A 20,249-nucleotide genomic window follows, 5' to 3' on the forward strand; every position below is an offset into this window, starting at 1 on the left:
TGGTCTACTTTCTTACAAACCATTTAAAAATATTTCTGTAAAATACACTGCTGTGATTCAGACCCTTGAGGGAGTAACAGGCACAATTGGTTCCAGTTTCTGCTTTTCACTCACATAATTTAACTGACTCCTTTGTCCGTCAAGGAAAATGAAGAAGCTCTTCAAGCTGGACTGGGGTGTAGCTTGGCATTGGAAGCAAGTGCTAGAAAACTAGGGCAGACCTGGGATACAAATGAGAACAACATGAAGGGACAGTGGCAGTTTACACACAGCACAAAATGAGGATTGTAAGGCAGCTCAGCACATCAGACTTTGATAGACTACCCGTACTGTAACACCACTGGACTCAAGCACCATCCCTAATCCATCTGTGAAGGATAGGTCCAAGGTTACACTCAGGATCACACTTGTCTGCCTTTTCTCCAGACACCCCCTAAGTGTACTCCTTCAGTGACTACAATAGTAGTTGCTTCCATACAAGATTTTATCTGTCTCCACATTGCCAGGAGTGCCTTGTATTAGCAATTCACAGGCCCTCCGTAACTAGTGTGTGAAACATCAAGTATAGAGAAGTGTGAGGACAGCAAAGCACTCAGACATTTTCACACATTGCACCCACTGCCAAAACACACTGGTAGCAGAGTACCATGGTCTCTCCTCTCTCGCATCTCAACTGATGGGCATCACTGGTCAGTCTTTCTATCACAGTTCCTAATGTTTAGCTTCTCATACATTGGATCAAAAAAAGAATAAGAGCTGGTCATACTTATGGTTGCTTTGGAGTCTGCTCTTGCAGAGCAATAGAAACACAGCCCAGTTCAACACATAGATTATAATTAGATTTCACAAACATGTGGTCATTTCCAATAGGTACTCAGCAGTCAACAGAGAAATGTCATATAATTTTGTTCCCTAAAGAATGGAGTGTAGAGCCTCAGCTTGAGGGAAAGCTGCAGATCCATTCCTGGATGTCTGCAACAGATAAGAGGGTCTCCTTTATTGCCTGTGCTCCACACTTGATTACTGTTAACCCTACATGGAAATTACTGCAATGAGAATGCAAAATGTATACATAGGAACAGCTAATAGCAATGCTAATTAGTATTATATATGAGCATTTAAATTAAATAGTCATTTGTGATATGTTCTCACAGGCTCACCAGTGCTCAAAATTTGCCTCTCATTTACTATTTCATTCTTGTCTCACGGCATGATGGTACTGATTATTTTGGGTTACTTCAAGTGCCTCATTCTGGATCTACAGATCTCACAGTCTCACACACCTTCAGTGCAAAGAGGGCAGCTTCTGTTTCTGCGCACAGCCATTAAATAGGTTGTCATTTTCATCTCTTTTAAAGCCTGCTTCCAGTGAAGGTCTGGGAAGATTCATTATAAAAATGCAGACAGCATTTCTCTTAAATCAATTAAAATGGCAAATGTCATTATAGATTTTCTCAGGTAAATAGAATTTATACATCAGCTGGCCTCACAAAAGACCCTTAATTTTTTTATTACTTTTTTGCAATTAACTCCTTGCATGCTCAAAGAATCTGTATTTTTACAGAGACCTACTTATCTTCAAACAAACACTTTCCTTTGATCTGAGCTTCTGTCATTCCTACCTTCATGGATAAAAAAAGTGATAGATCTTAGAATAAAGTTCACAAGAGCTTTAGAAATCTAGCACTTGAAACAAAAAAATAAGAGAAATTAATCTGTAATGTTGACGTGAGTGAAGCAGTGATGTTCGTAACACAGGTTCATCATTTGCCCAGTGTAGGGAACCCGATTTGAACACCTCTGGAAGTGTCAGCTTCTCTCCAGCAAAGCTCTCCCCTGGCCAGCTGGCTGCTGACCTTGTGGAATGTACTAGCTCAGCAGAGCAGGGGTTGATCTGCTCCAATTCCCTCTCTCTGGAGCTTTTCTTTCCCACCAGAGGGCATATGCTGTAAGCACACAACTGCCTTCAGAGGAATTTAAAATATATATTGTGTACCAGATAAATGAACTGACTCAAATGCCAAGATTTTGTACCCGATTCTATTCAAAGGGGCTATTAATTCATCCTGTTGCTCACTGGGTAAATTATTCCACTTGCTACAAAAGCAGTTGGTTTAGCATACTTTTGTTTGACTTTGTAGAGCGCTGGATGCGCAGTGCTTTTGAATAAGGCCATTCATTTGTTTAGCTACTGAGCTAGCTGGTGGTACTGTATTGGTATTCACCCTCATCTGTGAATACCATGGGCATAGTTGCTCCCCAGGTTCTAGGCTTTTAAAATCTCATGCCTACCATTTTGATGTAAATAGAAGGCGTTAAAGCTATTACAAAAATACGTGGCTACAGTGGTAATTTAGGTGAGTTATGTGGAACTAGTTGTGGGCAGGAGGATGGCTGTGAGGAGGGGAGGAAGTAGCAAAGCAGACTGCCAGGGTGGTGGGGGATCTCCTGCGGATAACCAAGGTCCATAAAAGGAGTGGAATATGGCACGTTTTTAAATGTTCATTGTTATAGTCAAATTAAGAGTCAATCAACACGGGAATAAATTTATTTCCAATTTATTAAGGTAGGAAAGCAAAGCAGCACTGGGTGGCCGTGGGAAGTCGCAGCTTCACCTACGGCTCGCAAATTCAGGTGAGCTGAGTGGCCCCTTTTATCTTCATGGCGGCTGATTTCAAAACCTCCAGCTTCTTCTGTCTACGTGGCCCCTCCAGGCTTACTCAAACTTGCGGTTAGCTGTACTCTTGCGATAACACTGAGGTTTAATGTTTCACAATATCTTCCTCTAACAGAGTTTGTTCTTCCCACTCAACTGCTTTTGATCAACAAATTATCAGTAGTTACCCATTACATTCATTATCACGTAAGTGTAGCTATACAAACAGGGAAGAGAAAGGGCAGGAAGAGGAAAGAAGCAGACAAAAAGAAACAGGGAAAAAAATAATTAAAAATCAAAGGAGAGAACTGTTTCCTCAGTCCACAGGGGAGATCGGCAACGGCTTCTCTGGCCCCAGGACTGAACCCGCCATCACCCAGAGCAGCTCCGGGAAGTCCCCAGGGACAGGCTGGCCCAGGGGCTCCTCCTCGGCCTCAGCCTGGCCGCCCAGACCAGCCGGCCGCCCCCGCGCAGCCCTCGCCCTTCGCTGGAGGGGCTGCCGGGGAGCCAGCGGCCTGCGATGGCGCCGGGAGGAAGAGACGGGGAGGAAGGGGGACGGCGGGGGCGCCCGTGTGGGGCCCGGCCGTGCCGCGGGGCGGCCGAGAGGCGAGGCGGGCGGACTACGCTTCCCGGCGTGCCCCTGGGTGCCTCGGGGCGGTGCGAGGGGCGGGGAAGGGTGCCGCTGTGGGAGACATAACATGGGCGCCTGAAGCCGGGGGGAAGGTACGGGTGGGTTGTTGGTTAGGCTGGGGGTGTCGCGGGCCGCGCTTGGCCCGCGGCGCTGGGCGGGCTGGGGGATCGGGGACGAGCCGGGCATCTCACCCCGCTGCCGCCGGGGGTGGCTGCCTAGGGCCCGGCGTCTCTGCCCCTCTCCCGTGCAGGCGCCGCGACGAGGGAGGCTGAGCTTGAGCCCGGCGGCCGAGCAGGAGGGGACGGGGACATGGCGGAGACTGGCTCCGTGCACGCCACTAGGTTCGAGGCGGCCGTGAAGGTGATCCAGAGCCTGCCCAAAAATGGTGAGTGCGGCCTGGGGGGCGGCGGAGGCGGGGGAAGTGCGGTGGCCTCGGCGCGGGGCCTGGCCGCCCGGCTGGCACCTGCGAGGCGGGTAGGGCCCGGAGGGCGGGGGGAGGCGAGCTCCTGCTGGCGGCCGCTTCTCCCGGGGCAAGCGGTCCCCGGCGCGGCCCGCCGGGTTTCTGGGGCCGGGGCAGTAGACCCTCAGCCGCCCCGGGCCGGGCGCTCGTCAGCGGGCGGCAGCTGGAGAACGGGTTGGAAAGCTGGATCTTAGTGCTGCCGCCCGCCCCTCCTGAAAGAACGCCCGTTTGGGGCCTGCCGAGCCCACACGGAAGTTCCCCAGCCGGGCGCCGGGAGGAGGGGGCCTGTCCGCTCCCCACCGTGCGGTGCGGGGAGCGCCGGGGAAGGGCCTCTGCCGCCCCGGACCCCTGAAGTTGGTTTGACGGCTTCAGAGCTGTTACCGTGAGGTCCCTCTGCTGAAAGAGTTAACAGAGCGGAAAAGTGAAAAAATCGGAATGTATTTTTTTTTTTAATAGGAGTAAGAAAAAAGGTCGTTTATTACGTACATCATTAATTCTGGTGTAAGTAAAACTCGGTTTGTTAGGGTACTGAGTTAAAGGTGGCTGTGAACTTCTAATGACTAGAGTTGAACCTAAGTATTTGATTTAATGTGTTGGTTATGAATCTTCCCTGCCAGCTGTTACAATTTTATATTTACATTTTCTACCTCTACAAAAATGTGTTCCCCAAAGGAAGAAGAGAAAACAAAAACAGGAGGTACACTGAAACTGTTACTGAAAGTGCTGTCGATTACCCAAAGTAAACAAAAACACTGTGAAAGGTTGTGGTTTGGGTTTGTTGTGTATGGGTTTTGTTTATTTGTTTTCTAAGTTCTGAAGTCTTTTGGTAAGTTACTGTCTGTAACAGTAAAGTGACTTGCAAGATACTTGGTTTACTGGGAGCTAAACCTGTCCCTTTAAACTGAGTGAAAGGAGAGTTGCTTTGTTACTTATTACTCTCTCTTTATTCTAATTCTGGAAATTGACTTTAGGAGTAGTAAAGGTTACAGTCCATTAAACTCAGTCTGGAACTTCTGTTTGTAAAGTAAATATTGTCAGTGGTGCTGATTCATGGTAGATGAAGTGAAGATACTCTCCGTTGAATTAAATTGCGCTGCTGTGAATCGGGCTGTAGCAAACTGCAGGCTATTTTCTCACAGAAATACTAAGCTTGTAAATTGCTCGTTAATATAGCACTTGTTAATGTTCTTGGTTACAGTTTAATTGTATTTTAAAATGCTTTCACTAGGTTCATTCCAGCCAACGAATGAAATGATGCTCAAGTTCTATAGCTTTTATAAGCAAGCAACCCAAGGACCCTGTAACATTCCACGACCTGGATTTTGGGATCCCATTGGTAGATATAAATGGTAACTTTTCGTGAGTTGTTGTTTTGCTTTGTTTTTATGCTTGGAGTGGAGATGTTTGGAGTGGCACTTGGAGAAAGAATTTAGTGAGTTTATTTCTCTTAAAGAACTTTCACAACCTTTAATGCTTGAATTAACTTTCTGTCTTGTGTTCCAACTTTCTAACTCGATTAACTTGTAACTTCTCACGGTTGCAGGTGAAAACATTCTCTCGGGTTCTGCATGTGGGCAGGTTTTTCTTGAGCAAGCACCATCATGGTACCTCTGCAGTGTTTATTGCATGTTGTAGAACGAAATTGTAGGTGTTGTGCAGAATGAGTGGTGTGGATGAGTGTCTGGAATTCTTTCTTATCAAGTTTTCATGTATGATGTAAGCCTGAAGTATGTAAGTGCTCATTTACAGCCATTGATATAGCTTCAAGCTTTTGGAGAGAGTTCTGGTTTGTGTGTCTTTCTGGTTTGTCTGCTCAGTGAAGGCTTACTGCTGTCTGTATTTTCCTTGTGCTGGAGAGACTTCTGATTCAGCAAGCTACTAAGATCTATTGGAAAAGCCATGTGAATGCTCTGCTTATTATATTTTAATATTGATTTGTCCTGAGGAACAAGTATTATTGCTGTCTCTACAGTCATGGTCATTTTGGGATCTGTGAAATGATTGATGATTCCTTTGACTCTTCCCTGACACACACACCCCCACCCCTCCCCCTTCCTTCCCCATTCTCCCCAAGTCAGGGTGAAGGAGGTATGAAGGCAGTATCTTTATGGAGGACTAGGGCAGTAAACTTCCACTGAAATGTGAGCCACCAGCCTTGGGGTTTTGCTTTAAGTGGGACAAATGCTCTGGCAAGAGGAAGGGACAGTATCAAATCAAGTGCAATACTGAGTAAGGAAATGTTTTATTCCAGTCTGTGTTCTGACAGATTCCTTGTGCAATACCAATACATTTGTTTGGAGTTTTCCATCTTCCAGAGTTGGGGAGGGGGAGTTGTGTTTGGTGGGGTTTTTTTTAGGTCATAAATAGCTGCTATGGTAACTGGGGGTGATGGTTAAACTATTTGCCTACTAGACTGATGTGTCTTTTCCCAATTGCTAAACTTGAAAGGGACAGATTTTTCTTGCAGCTTGTTCTAACTTGCTGACAACTGTTTGTACGTGCTGCCTGAAGTGTCTGTGCCTGCTCTTTTTCTGCAGCAGAGGGTCTTAAAAATCAAATTAATCAAAAGGGAAATGTGTGTGTCTGATATCTGGGCTTGTTAACAACTTAGCAGGTACAAGATCATAGCTGGTCAGTGAGGAACTCTTCAGTCCCAAGGCTGTTCAGTTTGTTGCTTCTTTGTTGATGTACCACTATGTGATTATCATAGCAAATTATATATTTGGACTTTAAAAACAAAAAATGTGAGTTGTTGCTGCATTTTTATTTGTATTGGAGAAACTTTGGGCATTACATAACTGACCTACTTAAGGCCAGGCTGAAAAAACCCAGTAGGCCTTGAAGATACTGAAGATGTATGTGACTTTTCCCTAGGGATGCTTGGAGTGCCTTGGGAGACATGTCCAAAGAAGAAGCCATGATAGCCTATGTTGAAGAAATGAAAAAGGTAAGTTTGCTAATGAGCAGAAGGGATCTTCTAGAACAAATGTTCCAGAGATAAATTGGGGAACATGAGAAGGTTCTTGCTGACTGCTACTGTCAAAGCTCCAGACGAGTTATTCCCTATATGAACTGTTACATTTCAGTACTATGCTGTTTGGCCCGCAGGGAGAAGAAGATTATGTAGTTCCTTCCAAAGCTAAAGAATTTGGGTTGTTCTCAGAGAAGTGTGAGAACTCTAGCTGATACGAAACTTAAATGACATAGCTAAAGAAAGTGAAATCATGGTAAAGGGGGCAGTGGGGAAAACAGTGGAACTTAAAGTGCAGCAAAAGCGAAATGGTTTTACTGCAAACCGCCTCAGTTCTGAGTTGAGAGAGGTAAATGATCCTTTTCTTGGAAAGGAAAAAAACAACCCTCTGGAAGGGCTTCAGGAGCAAGAGTCTCACTGTCATGACTAGAGTCATGATTATAATCTAATACATAAACTTAGTCTTTGTTTCATTGATTTGATTGAGAAGAAATCGGCAACCTGAATTTTCTGTACTTGTCATGAAAATATTCCTTGTATATAATAGTTGCAGCCAAACAGTTAGAATTGAGTAATTTGGTCTCGTTTTTTTTTTTTTTGAATAGATGTGTAACTTGTAAACAGTCATAGTTGCTTTATTAAGCAGGAATTGCAGCATTAACTGAAGTAAACATAAAGAACTAAAGTTTCCTGTCTGCTATTAACTAGCCCTTTTCACTGCAGTCTTTTCACTGAAGCTCTTCTAGGTGGCCTTTCCAGTTTAAAGATTATTTACTGTCAATCTGGATAAAAGTATAATTGTAATCTGTTATTATAATGAGGTTAGCATCAAGGAGAGAAAATGTGAGTTCTGAATACACTTGCTTTTCTCCTAGTCCGCTGTCTTGACATTGAACTCTTAACATGTTTAGTGATTGATACAATAAAAACTTACAGTAGGCAAGGAGCTGGAGTCTGACTGCTGTTCTTTCTCCTGTCTGTAATTTTGGTGATTTAATTCCTGCTGGTGTTACTGTAGCTGCTTTAAAAGAAAAAATAAACAACTCTTAAATAAAAAACCCAGAAGGCCAAATATTGCTCATTTTGTTAGAAATCCTGCTAAGTTTTAATAATTCCTTTTGAATGTGTGCCACAAGATTTAGTGCTTCATTTCAAACCCCAGACTCAAAATGTGTTAATACTTCAATACAGTACTTTATTTTTTTTCAGTGCAGTAATTGATTTGGTCAGGACACTAAAACTAAGTGGAACTACAATGTTTGTTCTAAAAAAAACCACCTCATAGTAAGCCTCCTGTGAGGAAGTCTACTTACTTGACCCTGATGAGGCACAAATATTCTGCCTCTGTACAGATTACATGGAGGGATTGGAGCACAAATGACTTCTTGCCTTGCTCAGCTCTGAAACTCATGAGTCTGTTTACCCTGCTCTGGTGCTGTTTCAGCTCTCACAGTTGAAATAACTAGCTTCAGCTTTTCCAACCCTATTGATTCTACTTGAAATGTCAATGGAAGTGCATTTCGACTGGGTCTGTTGGGTTGTTCTGTCCGCACATACTGCACTAATCCTTGTGGTGTTACTGTGGGCATTCTGCTGTTGCTGCACAGGTATCCAGGTGTAAGGGGGCAAAAACCCACCTGCAGACTGATACCACAGGACTCTGTAAGGGAGTACAAGATCACCCTGTTTCCCGACTGCCCCTGGGGCATGACCCTAGCATTTGCCCACTGTGTCTGGGCTATGCATGCATTGGATGACCCTGTCACAAGATACATTTACGGTAAATTTGTTCAGTGGTTTGGTGTTTTTTTTTTTCCCTTCGTGTGGTAGCCTTGCAAGTCACAGCTGTTGTGGAATGGGTGAGGTTTTGAGATGCTGATGGGAGATGACCAAACATGTCCTAGTCTTAGCTAAGATGAAGCTGAGCTCAGGTGCATTTTGTTTAAGGTTAATTTATCTTCCAAGTAGCATTTCTGAAATTTTATATTGTAATACTGTTGAATTTATTTACATTTCAGAGATGTTTTTGTTATACATTAGAAATGAGTGATTTCTTAGCATGAAGAAGTGTTAACACTCTATGATGTTTCTATTTTAAAAAGAGTCTTCATATATGGATTGTCAGACATCCGGAGAAAACAGTAATTCACGATACATAAATTATTTTGTACTTTCAAATTTTAAGATTGCATATTATGCCTAGTGGCTATATAAGTAAGCAATTGATTTTGTTTGTGGAAGTATTTGCTCTTTTCTTGCTCACCTAAAAGCTAGCAGTTACAAAACTCTTACTTCAACAGAAACTGTGTGGTAAGATTCTAAGAATTGCTCCAAGTTGCAGAGAATATACTGAGGTCTGTTTAGAACAGATGAAGAGCAGTTACGTGCAGACATCATAGGAATACACGTACGAAACAGTTTACAGTGCAGACTATAGAAGTAAATACATAGCAAATACAAGTGAAATTCTAGAACAGATTTCTTGTTTCTCTCAACGCTATTGCAGTTAGAAAAAAATAATCACAAAACTGGCCTGTCTGGTTCATATCCAGCTCTATCTCAGCACTGAGCATTTCTCTCTAACAAATATGGGATGAATTATATGCAATGAAGAGATGAGAGAAGTGGCAATGAAACTGCAGTTTGACAGGATCATTGTCTCTTGGTATCCTTGATTGGTTTGTTGCTAGCCTGCTTGGAGCTCCTGCTTTGTGAAGTAATGCTGTAGCTTTTGCTTCTACTACTTAGTAACATGCTTGGTGCTTTTGAGCAGCATGCTCTGTGATGACTTGTATCTCCTTCTGTGGCTCTTTGCTCTTCTGGAGGAGGAGGTGTATTGTAGCTGTTAGTTTGCTTCTATCTGAATCTTTTCCTGTAGCTATTGCCTCTTTAAAAAAAAAAAAACTAATAAAAATAGTAGAGGATGAAAGAGGAACAAAGCTATCAGCAATTGGTTGAAAGGACTTAAACTAGAATGGGACAATAATATTGTATGCTTTTAAAATAATTTTCCATTATTGAATGTCTTCTGTTTAATCTATTTTAGAGTTAAGATTTTGCATTCCTATCAGATGACCAAAGGTATTGGTTTTGTGGTTTTAAAATGAAGAAATTTTTATCAAAGGAGAAGCTCCAAAGGACTTCAGGAACGGAATTTGGTTCTGCTAAGCATGTCTCTGCACTGTCCCACTTCTGCTGTATTCTTTCCATTTTGTTGTCTGGGTTTGGATGGGCCCAGTAAGGCATTTTTGAGCTGCTCCTTACATTCCATTGAAGATGGCAGGGTTTGAATAGAAAGAATCCTCTAAGAAAAAAAGCCTTTCAGTTTAATTTTCTCTGTGGGAAGACTTGTCTATAAAATAAACTGCATTGGGTAACAGCAGCCTGTTGAACTTTGAGCTGGTTTAGTTTCAAAGTGCTGAAATAATGGATTCCAAGGTCTACTGGTACCATGCTGAGGCAGTCCTTTAGTGGTGGCAAATGCAAAAGCTCTCCCATCAGCGCTCCTGTCTTCTCTTCACCTAAGAAGCAGCTCATACGGGTAGTTAAGATTCTTGTTTGGTAAATTAGGTTTATGTTGTTTTCGTTTAACTAAAAAAAAAAGAAAAAAAAATCAGAATCATGTGTTAAGTGACTTAGTGAAATGTTACTGAGGTTGCAATGATCAGCAGTTTCTAAAATCAGTAGAAATGAATGAATTACTGAAATGCTGTTTCATAAGATGCTTCGTATTTTGAATTTGTCCAGATTCTTGAGAGTATGCCAATGACGGACAAAGTTGAAGAATTACTACAAGTAATAGGCCCATTCTATGAAATAGTAGAAGATAAAAAGAACAGAGGATCTGACCTAACTTCAGGTTTGAACAAATAACTTCCTTTATACTAATAATAATCACAACTCCAGATTTTTTGGGGCTTGTTTTCTGTAAGTGATTTTTAAAGCTAAACATTGCATCTTTCTCTTCATTCTCTTTACCACATGGCAGTTCGAATGGAGAAAGTCTCTAAGTATTTGGAAGGTAGGAATGATAAATTATGTGTAAGTCCATCTCTTCCATTCTTTTGGTGCTGTAGAAACTTCCTACTAGCACTTGTGACTTCTGGGCTTGCCACCTCATTAGGCTGGATTTTGATTTATTTTGCTTTTGAGATACAAAACAAAGGTAGACCCAGGAAGCTGCATTTTTAGTCCTTGTCTTCAGGCCTTTTGAGCTGCTGAAGGAACTCTTTTTCCTGGAAACAAGGAGAGTATATAAAACACAACTAATTCCTCCAACCAGATCTGGTTTCTGCCTTTCCGTTAATGAGGAACCACTATTTGAATTGTGTAGTGCTACATCCTGATGTAGCTGTGGATTATCAAACTGCATGCAGAGCTGGTAATCCAGCGCTCTCATCTGAAAAAAGCCACAATCAAAATCTATGATTTTTTTAATTGTGGTTTCTCTAATACAGAATCGAAGATGAGTTTGTGAAACTTTCAAGTTAAGCTTTCTGAGGCTCAAGTTCATGAAGGGAATATCCATTTAAACATTTTAAATCTCTGACAAGTGGCAAACCTAGTGATGTCATAGCTGCATAAAAATCAGTGTGGTGATTTTTATTGAGCGATACCATTGTGAGAATGTTTTGATAATAACAGTTGTTATGTTACAGGTAATGTGTTCACAAGGTTGTAATATAAGGCTTACAGTTGTTTAAATCTGGCTTAAAATTACAGTTAAATTTTGCTCTGTTGTATTTAAATTTTTAAAAAACATACCGTTCCACAAATGTGTTTAAGAAGTAGGAGTCAGCTGGTTAAGTTGCCTTTTGTGTGTGGCTTCCCCCACACACACCTTAAAGGAACATAGTTTTCATTTTGGATTTGGTATCAAGTCTCACAGAAACAGTAGTAGTTTTTCATTGGTTTTGGGGAAAGGTAATGGTAGAAGTTTTTAAATGGCCATTTTGAAAGCATGTGGGTTTTTTGTCAACTAAAACTGTGTGCTTCGTGTCTGGGATTTAATGAGCTTGCCTGACAGCTGGATTGACAGGCAAGATTATAAGAGTATCAGTAGATTCAGGTCAGTGATCTGTGTAATAAGGATTTACTTGGACTTGGTGTCTATGGTACAGTGGCAAAAGCTACTCTTTGAAGTGACTTATCTAGGCAAAAAGAGAATCACGGAAGTTAAACTATACTTGGTTTAATAACAATTTAGCATACTTGTTTTTCAAAGAGGCGGCTTAAACACAAGGCAGTGGAAGTAAAACAGAATAGGGAATTTCAGCTTTATCTTGTTCTGACAGTGTTGCAATACATCTGGTGATATATCATAATTTACATGGTTTAACATCTAATTATGCCACAGTGAATTAAGACAGAATTTTCAGTCTGTTGTGAAACTATTGCATTTAAGACTTTGAAACCCTTTCTTCAGTGCTCTTACTACTTCCCTGAATTAAAAGTGAAGGTGGAAATAATTATTATTGGTACAGGGCTTAAAATATTTCACAGAAGTATGGAAGCATGAGTACCTTCAATGTTCCAGATGCTTGCTAAAGAATAGAACCCATCTGCCCAAGTCTGTCTCAGATGGTGTAGACAGTGGTGACAATACTGTTAAAAATTGACACATGGTTATGTTTTGATTGTGTTAGTTCCTCCAGTCCTGTTTCTTCCCAAGCTCCTATTCTCTGTAGCTTCTGTTGTGGAAGATGTTTTTTCATGGTCAAGCAATTGGTGTGTTCTGGAAACTGGGACCCTTCTCTCGAATCTTCTACTTCGTACAGTACTCCTTGCCACCCCTCATCTTCTGGCCTATTCTGTTTTGAGTTTGCCATCCAGTCGTCTTCCATCAGATTTTAATCTGCCTGAAGATCTTTACCTAAGTGTGGAAGAGTTGCATGCCACTTGCTCAAAATCAACAGTATTCTTGAGTTAGTCAAAGAGATTGTTTGAAAGCTGCGTGTACATCAGCTATGGCTGGTGTGTTGTGTCTAGCAGATTGGCCTCAAGAGAAAAGTATAGCCTTTTAAAATTTAATTTCTGCTCCTTGTGGTTTCATTGAAAATGTTAAATACAAACTATTGAAATACTGTCTTCCTGAATCAATAGAGCTTTTGCCTCTCCTTAATTAAGAACACTGAAGCCTGATATGCCAGCATTAAAATGACTTCTAACATCTACTAGACAACTAGGACAAACTTGCTGGATGCCTGTGTTATGAATATCCCAACTTGAATGTGTTTGTGAAAAAAGGAAAATAGAGAATTCCCTCCAATAGTCTGAGCAAATCTGAGGGGTATTTCAAAAGCATGTAACCTGGGTGGTTCAAAAGCTCATTCTGCAGCTGTGAGAAGCTTAGGTTCTCTGGAATAATTCAGTCAGTAGTCTCTTTCTGACAGCTATGAAGTACTTTACAGAGAAAATTATTGACAAATTATTTTCAGATACATAAAATACTGGACATCAAAGAAAAAAGCGGGCTCTTAGCCATCATAGCACTGCAGAAGTGAATAGGTTAACTGTTGCAGCATTACAGAAGGACCCTTTTGTTTGCAGCTGCTGGAAGAGTAGAGGGACTGTCAGGTAAGGTGGGGGACTGCTTTAGAAGAGTGATCTCTTAAATTTTTGCATTTGCTACTAAATGCACAAGAAATCTGATGTCCAAGCCAATGCTAAAAAGACAAAGAAGCTTCAAAATACTGTTACTCAGTGAATTTGAAATTTTCAGAATGGGCATTCAAGTTTGCTTGTTCTGTTACACTTGATGAAGGCAAAGATGGGCTAGAATTGGCACCCTACTGATCTGATATGGTGTGAAAGTACCAGAGTTTCAGAGCCAACTTGCCTTTCTGAATGTTTCCTTGAAAATGTTTGTGGATGTTTTGCTTTTTCTGAATGTGAATGAATCCAAATGGGGGCAAGAAAATCCCTACCTGACAGGCCTGCATGAAGGTATGTCAACAACTTAGCAAAGTGTCTAGAAACTGTCCACAAGTTGTTCCTCCTGTATATTCTTTCTGGTTTGTGACACGGCATTTAACCTGTTTTAAAATCCTGTTAAATAAAGATGACCCTTTGCCTTTGTGCTGAATAGTAGTACATTTTGTAGGCCTTTGTGAAGACTAAATGTTGTTTCCGGTAATGACAAATTATGCCCTGCAGAGGCTGTGGAAAGTTTCAGCATTATAATACTCCTATACTTTGTCATCCTAATGAGTGTTCCTCTCCTGAAAACTTTGCTGCCAGCTGTATTGCAGTTATACCAGATGAAGCCCAACAGAAGCAAGGTGACTTGTACTGCTGTGTATGCTGGCTCTGAGCAGTCCTGATTGCAGTGTAGGATGTTTGCACTAGGAGCCCGTGCAGGGCACTGTTTTGGTAGCTGCTCATGTGAATGGCAAAAGTTGGCCTAGCTTACAGGCTATTTAATGATTTGCTTGCTGCCTTCCTGCATTGGATATGGGAGCTAGGTTTACAAGACGATGCTCACTGAGGTCTGTGTGCTTTTAGAACAAGCAAATACATGTAAACACTTCCATTTCAGAGGCAGTAATCAGTAAAATACATAGGTAAGCTTGGAGGGGAGGACTGCACTTAGAAAAAAAAGTGAGTTTGTTCTTAATCATTACTTTCCAGGTAGAAACACTTATTCTTACTCTTAAAATACAATATATTTTCCAACTGTGCTGTTGTAGATTGCATATGATTAGTTTCTCTTTTCAAATAGTTTTATTTTCTCAAAGAGCTTCTCATGTTCTTTTCAATATCTTTGCTTTGTAATGGACCATTTGTTGGCATGTGCTTCCTGCTTGTGTGTGGACCTCTTCTGTGAAACACCCTGTTTGCTCATAAGCTCACTTTTTCATTTCTGTTTGACCTCAGATATACTTGCTAAACTGATTTCATTCCTCCTTCTTCCTCTTTTCCTCACTGGGATTTTTAAGGAACTCTGGCTGTGAATCTCAATGCTTTGTAAGAAGGGGGGAAAAAAAGAGCTAAAATCCCTGTTACTCTGAAATTCCTGTGCTTTAGGAGGGTATGTTGAATGGGTGGCAGCACCATGGCTAGGGGGTGCATTAAGGCAGGGCCAGGCAAGCATGAGGCAGGAGATGCTGGTGGGTAGGTGAGAGAGGTTTTTTAAAATTCTGTACTTTAAACTTTTTCTCCTCACCTAGTTTCCAGTGATAAGATAGCAGCTATAATCAAGGGATTATATTCAGGGAGGCTAGTGTGAAATTATATTAACAAAAATATTTGTATAGTTTCAGTAGTTTAATAGCTTACTTCCAGAAGCATCTAGAAGGTTCTCTGCAGCATTTGCTGCTGGAGGATGGTGTTGTTACAGGATAAAGGGCTGGGCCAGCAGGTGCCAAAGTTGGTGGAGAGTCTCAATGGGATGTGAATCAGTCTCTCAACAAGCTGTGGCTTGTCCTGTTGCAATGTATACCTGTTTCAGGCTTTCCAGTTCAAATCTGAGCCTACTTTGATTCAACTTCAGGCTGATGGCTTTTTTGCCAGTGCTGTCTAACAGTCTTGGAAATTAGGGCAGAGCATCAGTATAGCTCAAGCCTGAGGATATCAACAGCTTTCCTCTCATACAGAGTAGTAGAGAATACGTCACCACAGAGTGAGCAGCAAAGTATCCAAATGTGAAGATGTAAGAATAAAAATTGTTTCTTTTGAAGTGGAGGGAGCTAAGAGAACTTTTCTTCTGTGAAAAGAAAAGCCTGTCTGTATTCTTTGTGCTGGATTGAGTCAACAGTAACAGGTTTTGTGCATAATTGGCCATTGGACCTGGATTTTTTTTTTCTTCCATCCAGACAACAGTTTGCTGCAAAAGGGAAAGCTCTTCAGGTTTTGGGAATCCAGCAGGTGTACCTACTTGCTATCAACTGTTGGTGCCTTACATTTTAGAGGGCTCGCTTGTAGTTAAGATCTTGTGATGAGAGAACTGGAATCCTGATTTCTCACAGCTCTGTTCTCCAAAGACCAGCTACAAAGAAGTAGTAGATAGAGGTATGGGGAGCTGGGGAAGAACAGATGTAGATAGATGTATCTTGATTGCTCTCAGAAAAGTGCCCAGTGGGCAAGTGTTGGTGTTTTATGCATAAATTTATTACAGCAAAAATAATTACTTTAATCATAGCCTCTAAGATATGCAGTGTGTGTTATCTATGAGGCTGTGTTTAATATGGGCATTGTAAAAGGCTGTTCAACTTGGTACGCTTGGAGTAGGTGACAGGAGAATATAATCTTAATGTTATTTTCTGTTTGGTTTTTTTCTTGTACAGGGCAAAAGAATTTTTGATTCAGGCTACAATATCATAGACCAGAGGTTCTGGACTACGGGTGACTCAGCAATATCGTTTTCTGTTGCTTTCAAGCACAATTCAATTTTCTTTATGGGGTTCTGAGTTCACTGTGTTCCTATTTTGTATTTTCTGGGACAAAACTCAAATGTAATGCTCCTCTCTACTTGCCATGCAAAGTAAAAGTTCCAAATGTTGACTGTGTCTCTTCCACACAGAAGAGAGCTTAGCAAATCCTGCTTATTCTCCCAGAGGGAAGTAGTACCAAACACGGGGACATCCTGGATCCTGGAATGATCTTACTATTCTTGCAAGTTACTATAAATACCTAAGAAGCAACTATTCTTCATGTTCATTCTCACGCGTGATCATTGGCTAAGGTGTTGACAGTAAGTTGGCAAAGCCTGGATCCGTTGGTCTTGCTGCACATGCACCGTGTAACTGAGCTGTGTGTGCTTGGTTGCTGTGTACTCTGGATGTCTGATGGCCTTCGTGGAACGACGTGCCAGTGCTGGGAATGGCTGTGGGGCAGCTGCTGTTCTCCCTGGGCTGCTCTCCATCAGGAAATCCCAGGCAGGTTGTCTCTACTGGCAGAACGCTTAGGGGTGACAGGGAGGAGGGAGATGTATCTAAGTCAACCCGAAAACTTGGTAACCTTAATTATATCAAAAGTATTCTGAAAATTCGAGGGAACAAGTGCTGATGGTATGGATGGAGATGAGAAACTCTATAGATGTTGAAAAGTGTAAAGGTCCAGGGTGACTGGTCAGTAATCCTAAATACTGTACTTGAAAGTTAATATAAATGTCTAAGAAGCTGCTATTGTCTGTGCTTATTCTTATCCACAAACTATTGTTTTGATGTTTATAAATGGTAAATAAAGACATGGATATTGTTGGTTGATTTTTTTTTTTTAAGTACAGTGGCATCTCTTTGAGGGTAACAGCTTGAAAAACACAAGGGCAGAGAGAGGAATGCTGAGAAAACAAGGCTGTAGTCTTTTGGAGTATACTAAAAGAAAAATAAAAAGGAGGGGAGATTTCTTTTTGCTGTTATAGTAAAGTTTAAACAAAAAAAAAGAAAACTGTATGGAGGAAGATTTGGCTGCCACGATCTGTGTGGTTAGGGAATACATTTTTCAGAGAACCTAAAATTAGTGCACTTTAACTATCACTGCTTTATCACTTTTAATTTTAAGTAAGGAATTTTATAGTTTTCTGTCTCTATTTTTGACAGATCTTTCTAAAATATCTTTTTTTTTTGTGATGGCAACTCATTTGAGTACAGTAGAACAGATGTTACGGAGCAGGCTGGGCTCCTGGAAATTTTCTTTGTAGTGTGCTATATTAAGAAGAATGGAAGGAAATGAGGGTATAGAAACCCTTGTTCTTCTACCTGAAGAGCTTATTGTTCCTGGATGCTTGTGTGTACCCCACCTTTCTCACTGTGATCACTCCTTGCAGTATTGGGGTACATCAGTTTTGAAAAGAAAGTGGATATTTGTGTAACACAAGTGTGGTGGAAATAGTTGCATAAATTGGAACTGAAGCAGAGAGCCTACTTGGGTCGTTAACAAGCATGAAACATCAGGTTGTAATGGCAAGAAAAGAATTGTAGTTACCTGGTTGTCAAAACAATTTTGTGCAGCATGTAGGTCTCTGACTTAAAAATTTTGACAGAGCTTAAGTCTATGTAAAGTAGGGAGTGCAAAGAGATCCCTATATAATGTAGGTCATGGAAATAATCTTTTAGTAGCTAAGATTTTGCTCCTATTGAGCAGATAGTAAAGTTACAGTATTTTACAAAACCACGTAATTTTTATTAAATGATAGTGTACACAGCTAGTCAAATGTTTTATGATATGTTTTACCTGTTGTTGTAGACTGTTTCCTGATCACTGGTGTTTGCAAAGAACAAAAGAGGCTGTAGGACTTGTGTGGGGATACTGCGTTGTGCCAAGCCTACCATCAGTACAGCTCCAGCAGGGCATGCTAATTTTGTATAAGAATTATGTGCCTGTTCAGAAAACCAAAAATACAAGGCATTTGAGAAACCTGCTAGGCTGGGTTTTCTTTGTAAAATGGCCATCAAGCTGGGGCAGATCCACAGAGGCATTTAAGCTCCTAACTCCCATCTGGGTAACAAAAATTGCCTTGAAGCATGTGGGGAGTTAGAAATCAAATACATACTTTTGAGAAACTTGGCCCTGTTATACTGGTCATTGCGAAGAATTGTAATGCTGCCTTTAAGGAAATATATTTAGAATTGTTCTTAGGGAATCTCTTAATAGAGCTGACACCAGGAAATAAACATCTACTGAAAGCTGGTGGAGAGGCTGTGTGTCTGTTCTTCACATCCTTTCCATCTCACATTTTCTTTTGTTAAATCCTTCTTCCTTCTGTCTGCCTGTTATTGTCACACAGCTCTTGCTGTATAGCATTAAAAAAAAAACAAATCTAGGGTTTTACAGTAGAATAGAACTCCTTGTACAGCTACAGAGCAGTACAGCTTTGGTTTAGAAAACTCTCTCAGATCTCACAGTTTGGCAGTGTAGGCAGTGAGATGAAAATAATAAACCAAGAGGGATGCTGTAGTATCTAAATGAGGGCAACAGAGAAAGCGACTAACATTTGGCCTGCAGTTGAAGTGGGTAAACAGAATAAAGGGAGGGGTGGGATTAGCATAAGGTTTTAAAAGCTTGCTTGACTCTTACAATTCATATTAAAAGATACATTCCTCAGGAAGTTGCCATTAACCTACAAACAGGGACTGTAGAAGTCACTACTAGTTGGCTCTATTTAGTCTTTAACCTTACAACCCCAGTGTTAGTTATCATTGCTGGTTTCTTGGCAGATACTCAGAGTAACAAGGGGGACAGCAGCAAACTGTGGTTTTACCAGGTAGTAAAAGCAATTGGGGATGGACCTGATGACGATAGTGGTGTAAGGGTTCTGAGGAAAAGTACACCATTATGTGTGGTATTTCAAGTGGCCAAAACTGTGCAATGCTATGTTCTTCAGAGTCTGCATCAAAGCAATTCCTCTTTATGGTCTTCAGCAGCACTGTTGCTAAAATGCCTTTGTGGAAGACTTATGATTGTGATGGACTTCAGTTATTCAGGTGTCCCATGGCATGATACCATAAATCTGTTACTGTTGATACTTTCTCTCAGTTTCACCTCTTTATTTATATATATATTTGATGTATCACTTAGAAGTTTCCCCAAATGAATAATCTGCTTACTGAAATTAAGTGAGGAGAGAACATGCTTGAATATTCAAAGTTTCCCCTCAAAAAGAAAAAAGTAAATCTTAAGGAAAAAGCTTATGGTATAGCTGGAGCTTTTTACAATACTGTTGGTAGAGCAAGGAGCTTTACACTTTTAATTCACCTTGCTTCACAGCTAAATGTTCCTCCTAGTCTTGTCTTTCCTGTTTACTCCCACGATGGGGTAAGATGCATGGATGATTGTGTCTCCACCCCATTTTTGTTTGAAAGGGAGGGGTGACGCCTGCCTTACCGTGCCAAGGGAGTTGTGTCTGTGCTTAATGATCACTATGTGAGGACTTAACTGCTACCTTATCCTCCTCACACTGCTGCTTCTCAGAAAAACATCTTGGGAATTGGGTTTCACAATAAATGAAACATGCTTAGGAGAAATAAACTGGGAATATGTTGGGATTTTTCTTTTGTGAAACAAATTTCCTTACAAATAAGAAGTGCTCTTCAGTGAGGAGAGAATAAGCCTGTGATCTCTTATATTCTTGTAGTCTACAAGACTGACAATATCTTTTCCAATTCTCTTTTTACAGTAAAGAAGTATTTTTTTTAAATCTTCAGATGAAAGTTGAATTAAATCAATCCAAAACAGTGATGCAAGGTTCCCACAGGGACCATACGTTGCAGTAAAACTGAGGTGAACAGGATCATAGAATGAGCCATAGAATGGTTTGGGTTGGAAGGGACCTTAAAGATCGTCTGGTTCCCAGCCCCCTACCAGGGGCAGGGACGCCTTCCACTAGACCAGGTTGCTCCAAGCCCCATCCAGCCTGGCCTTGGATATTTAACATATTCATTATTTCTATACAGGAAGTTATTTTGCCTTGTTTTTTTTCTTTTTTTTTTAAAGCACTATGGATAAGCTTTGAAACTAGAGGAATATGGGAATGCTCCTCATTGCAAGATTAAAGCAGAAAACCCTTAGCTGTGAATTACCATGCAGCAAAGAA

General features: G+C 41.1%; 1 protein-coding gene across 4 annotated transcripts in view; it reads left to right on the forward strand.

Annotated features, from left to right (window-relative positions):
* The first annotated feature begins 3,596 nt into the window (after positions 1-3,596).
* Positions 3,597-20,249, forward strand: part of ACBD5 (acyl-CoA binding domain containing 5) — a 32,096-nt gene continuing 15,443 nt past the window's right edge. For 2 of the 4 annotated variants that reach the window (XM_086466562.1, XM_086466564.1), the window contains exons 1-4: positions 3,654-3,672; positions 4,976-5,096; positions 6,622-6,694; positions 10,466-10,577. In XM_086466562.1, the coding sequence (XP_086322688.1) occupies positions 4,999-5,096; positions 6,622-6,694; positions 10,466-10,577 (283 nt within the window). In that variant the 5' untranslated portion in view covers positions 3,654-3,672; positions 4,976-4,998. Of the gene's footprint in view, positions 3,673-4,975; positions 5,097-5,331; positions 5,352-6,621; positions 6,695-10,465; positions 10,578-20,249 lie in introns of those variants that run through there. The other 2 variants (XM_086466561.1, XM_086466563.1) reach the window with 2 other exon arrangements.

Source organism: Leptosomus discolor, chromosome 6, assembly GCF_034619465.1.
Source record: "Leptosomus discolor isolate bLepDis1 chromosome 6, bLepDis1.hap2, whole genome shotgun sequence".
Taxonomy (NCBI): domain Eukaryota; kingdom Metazoa; phylum Chordata; class Aves; order Leptosomiformes; family Leptosomidae; genus Leptosomus; species Leptosomus discolor.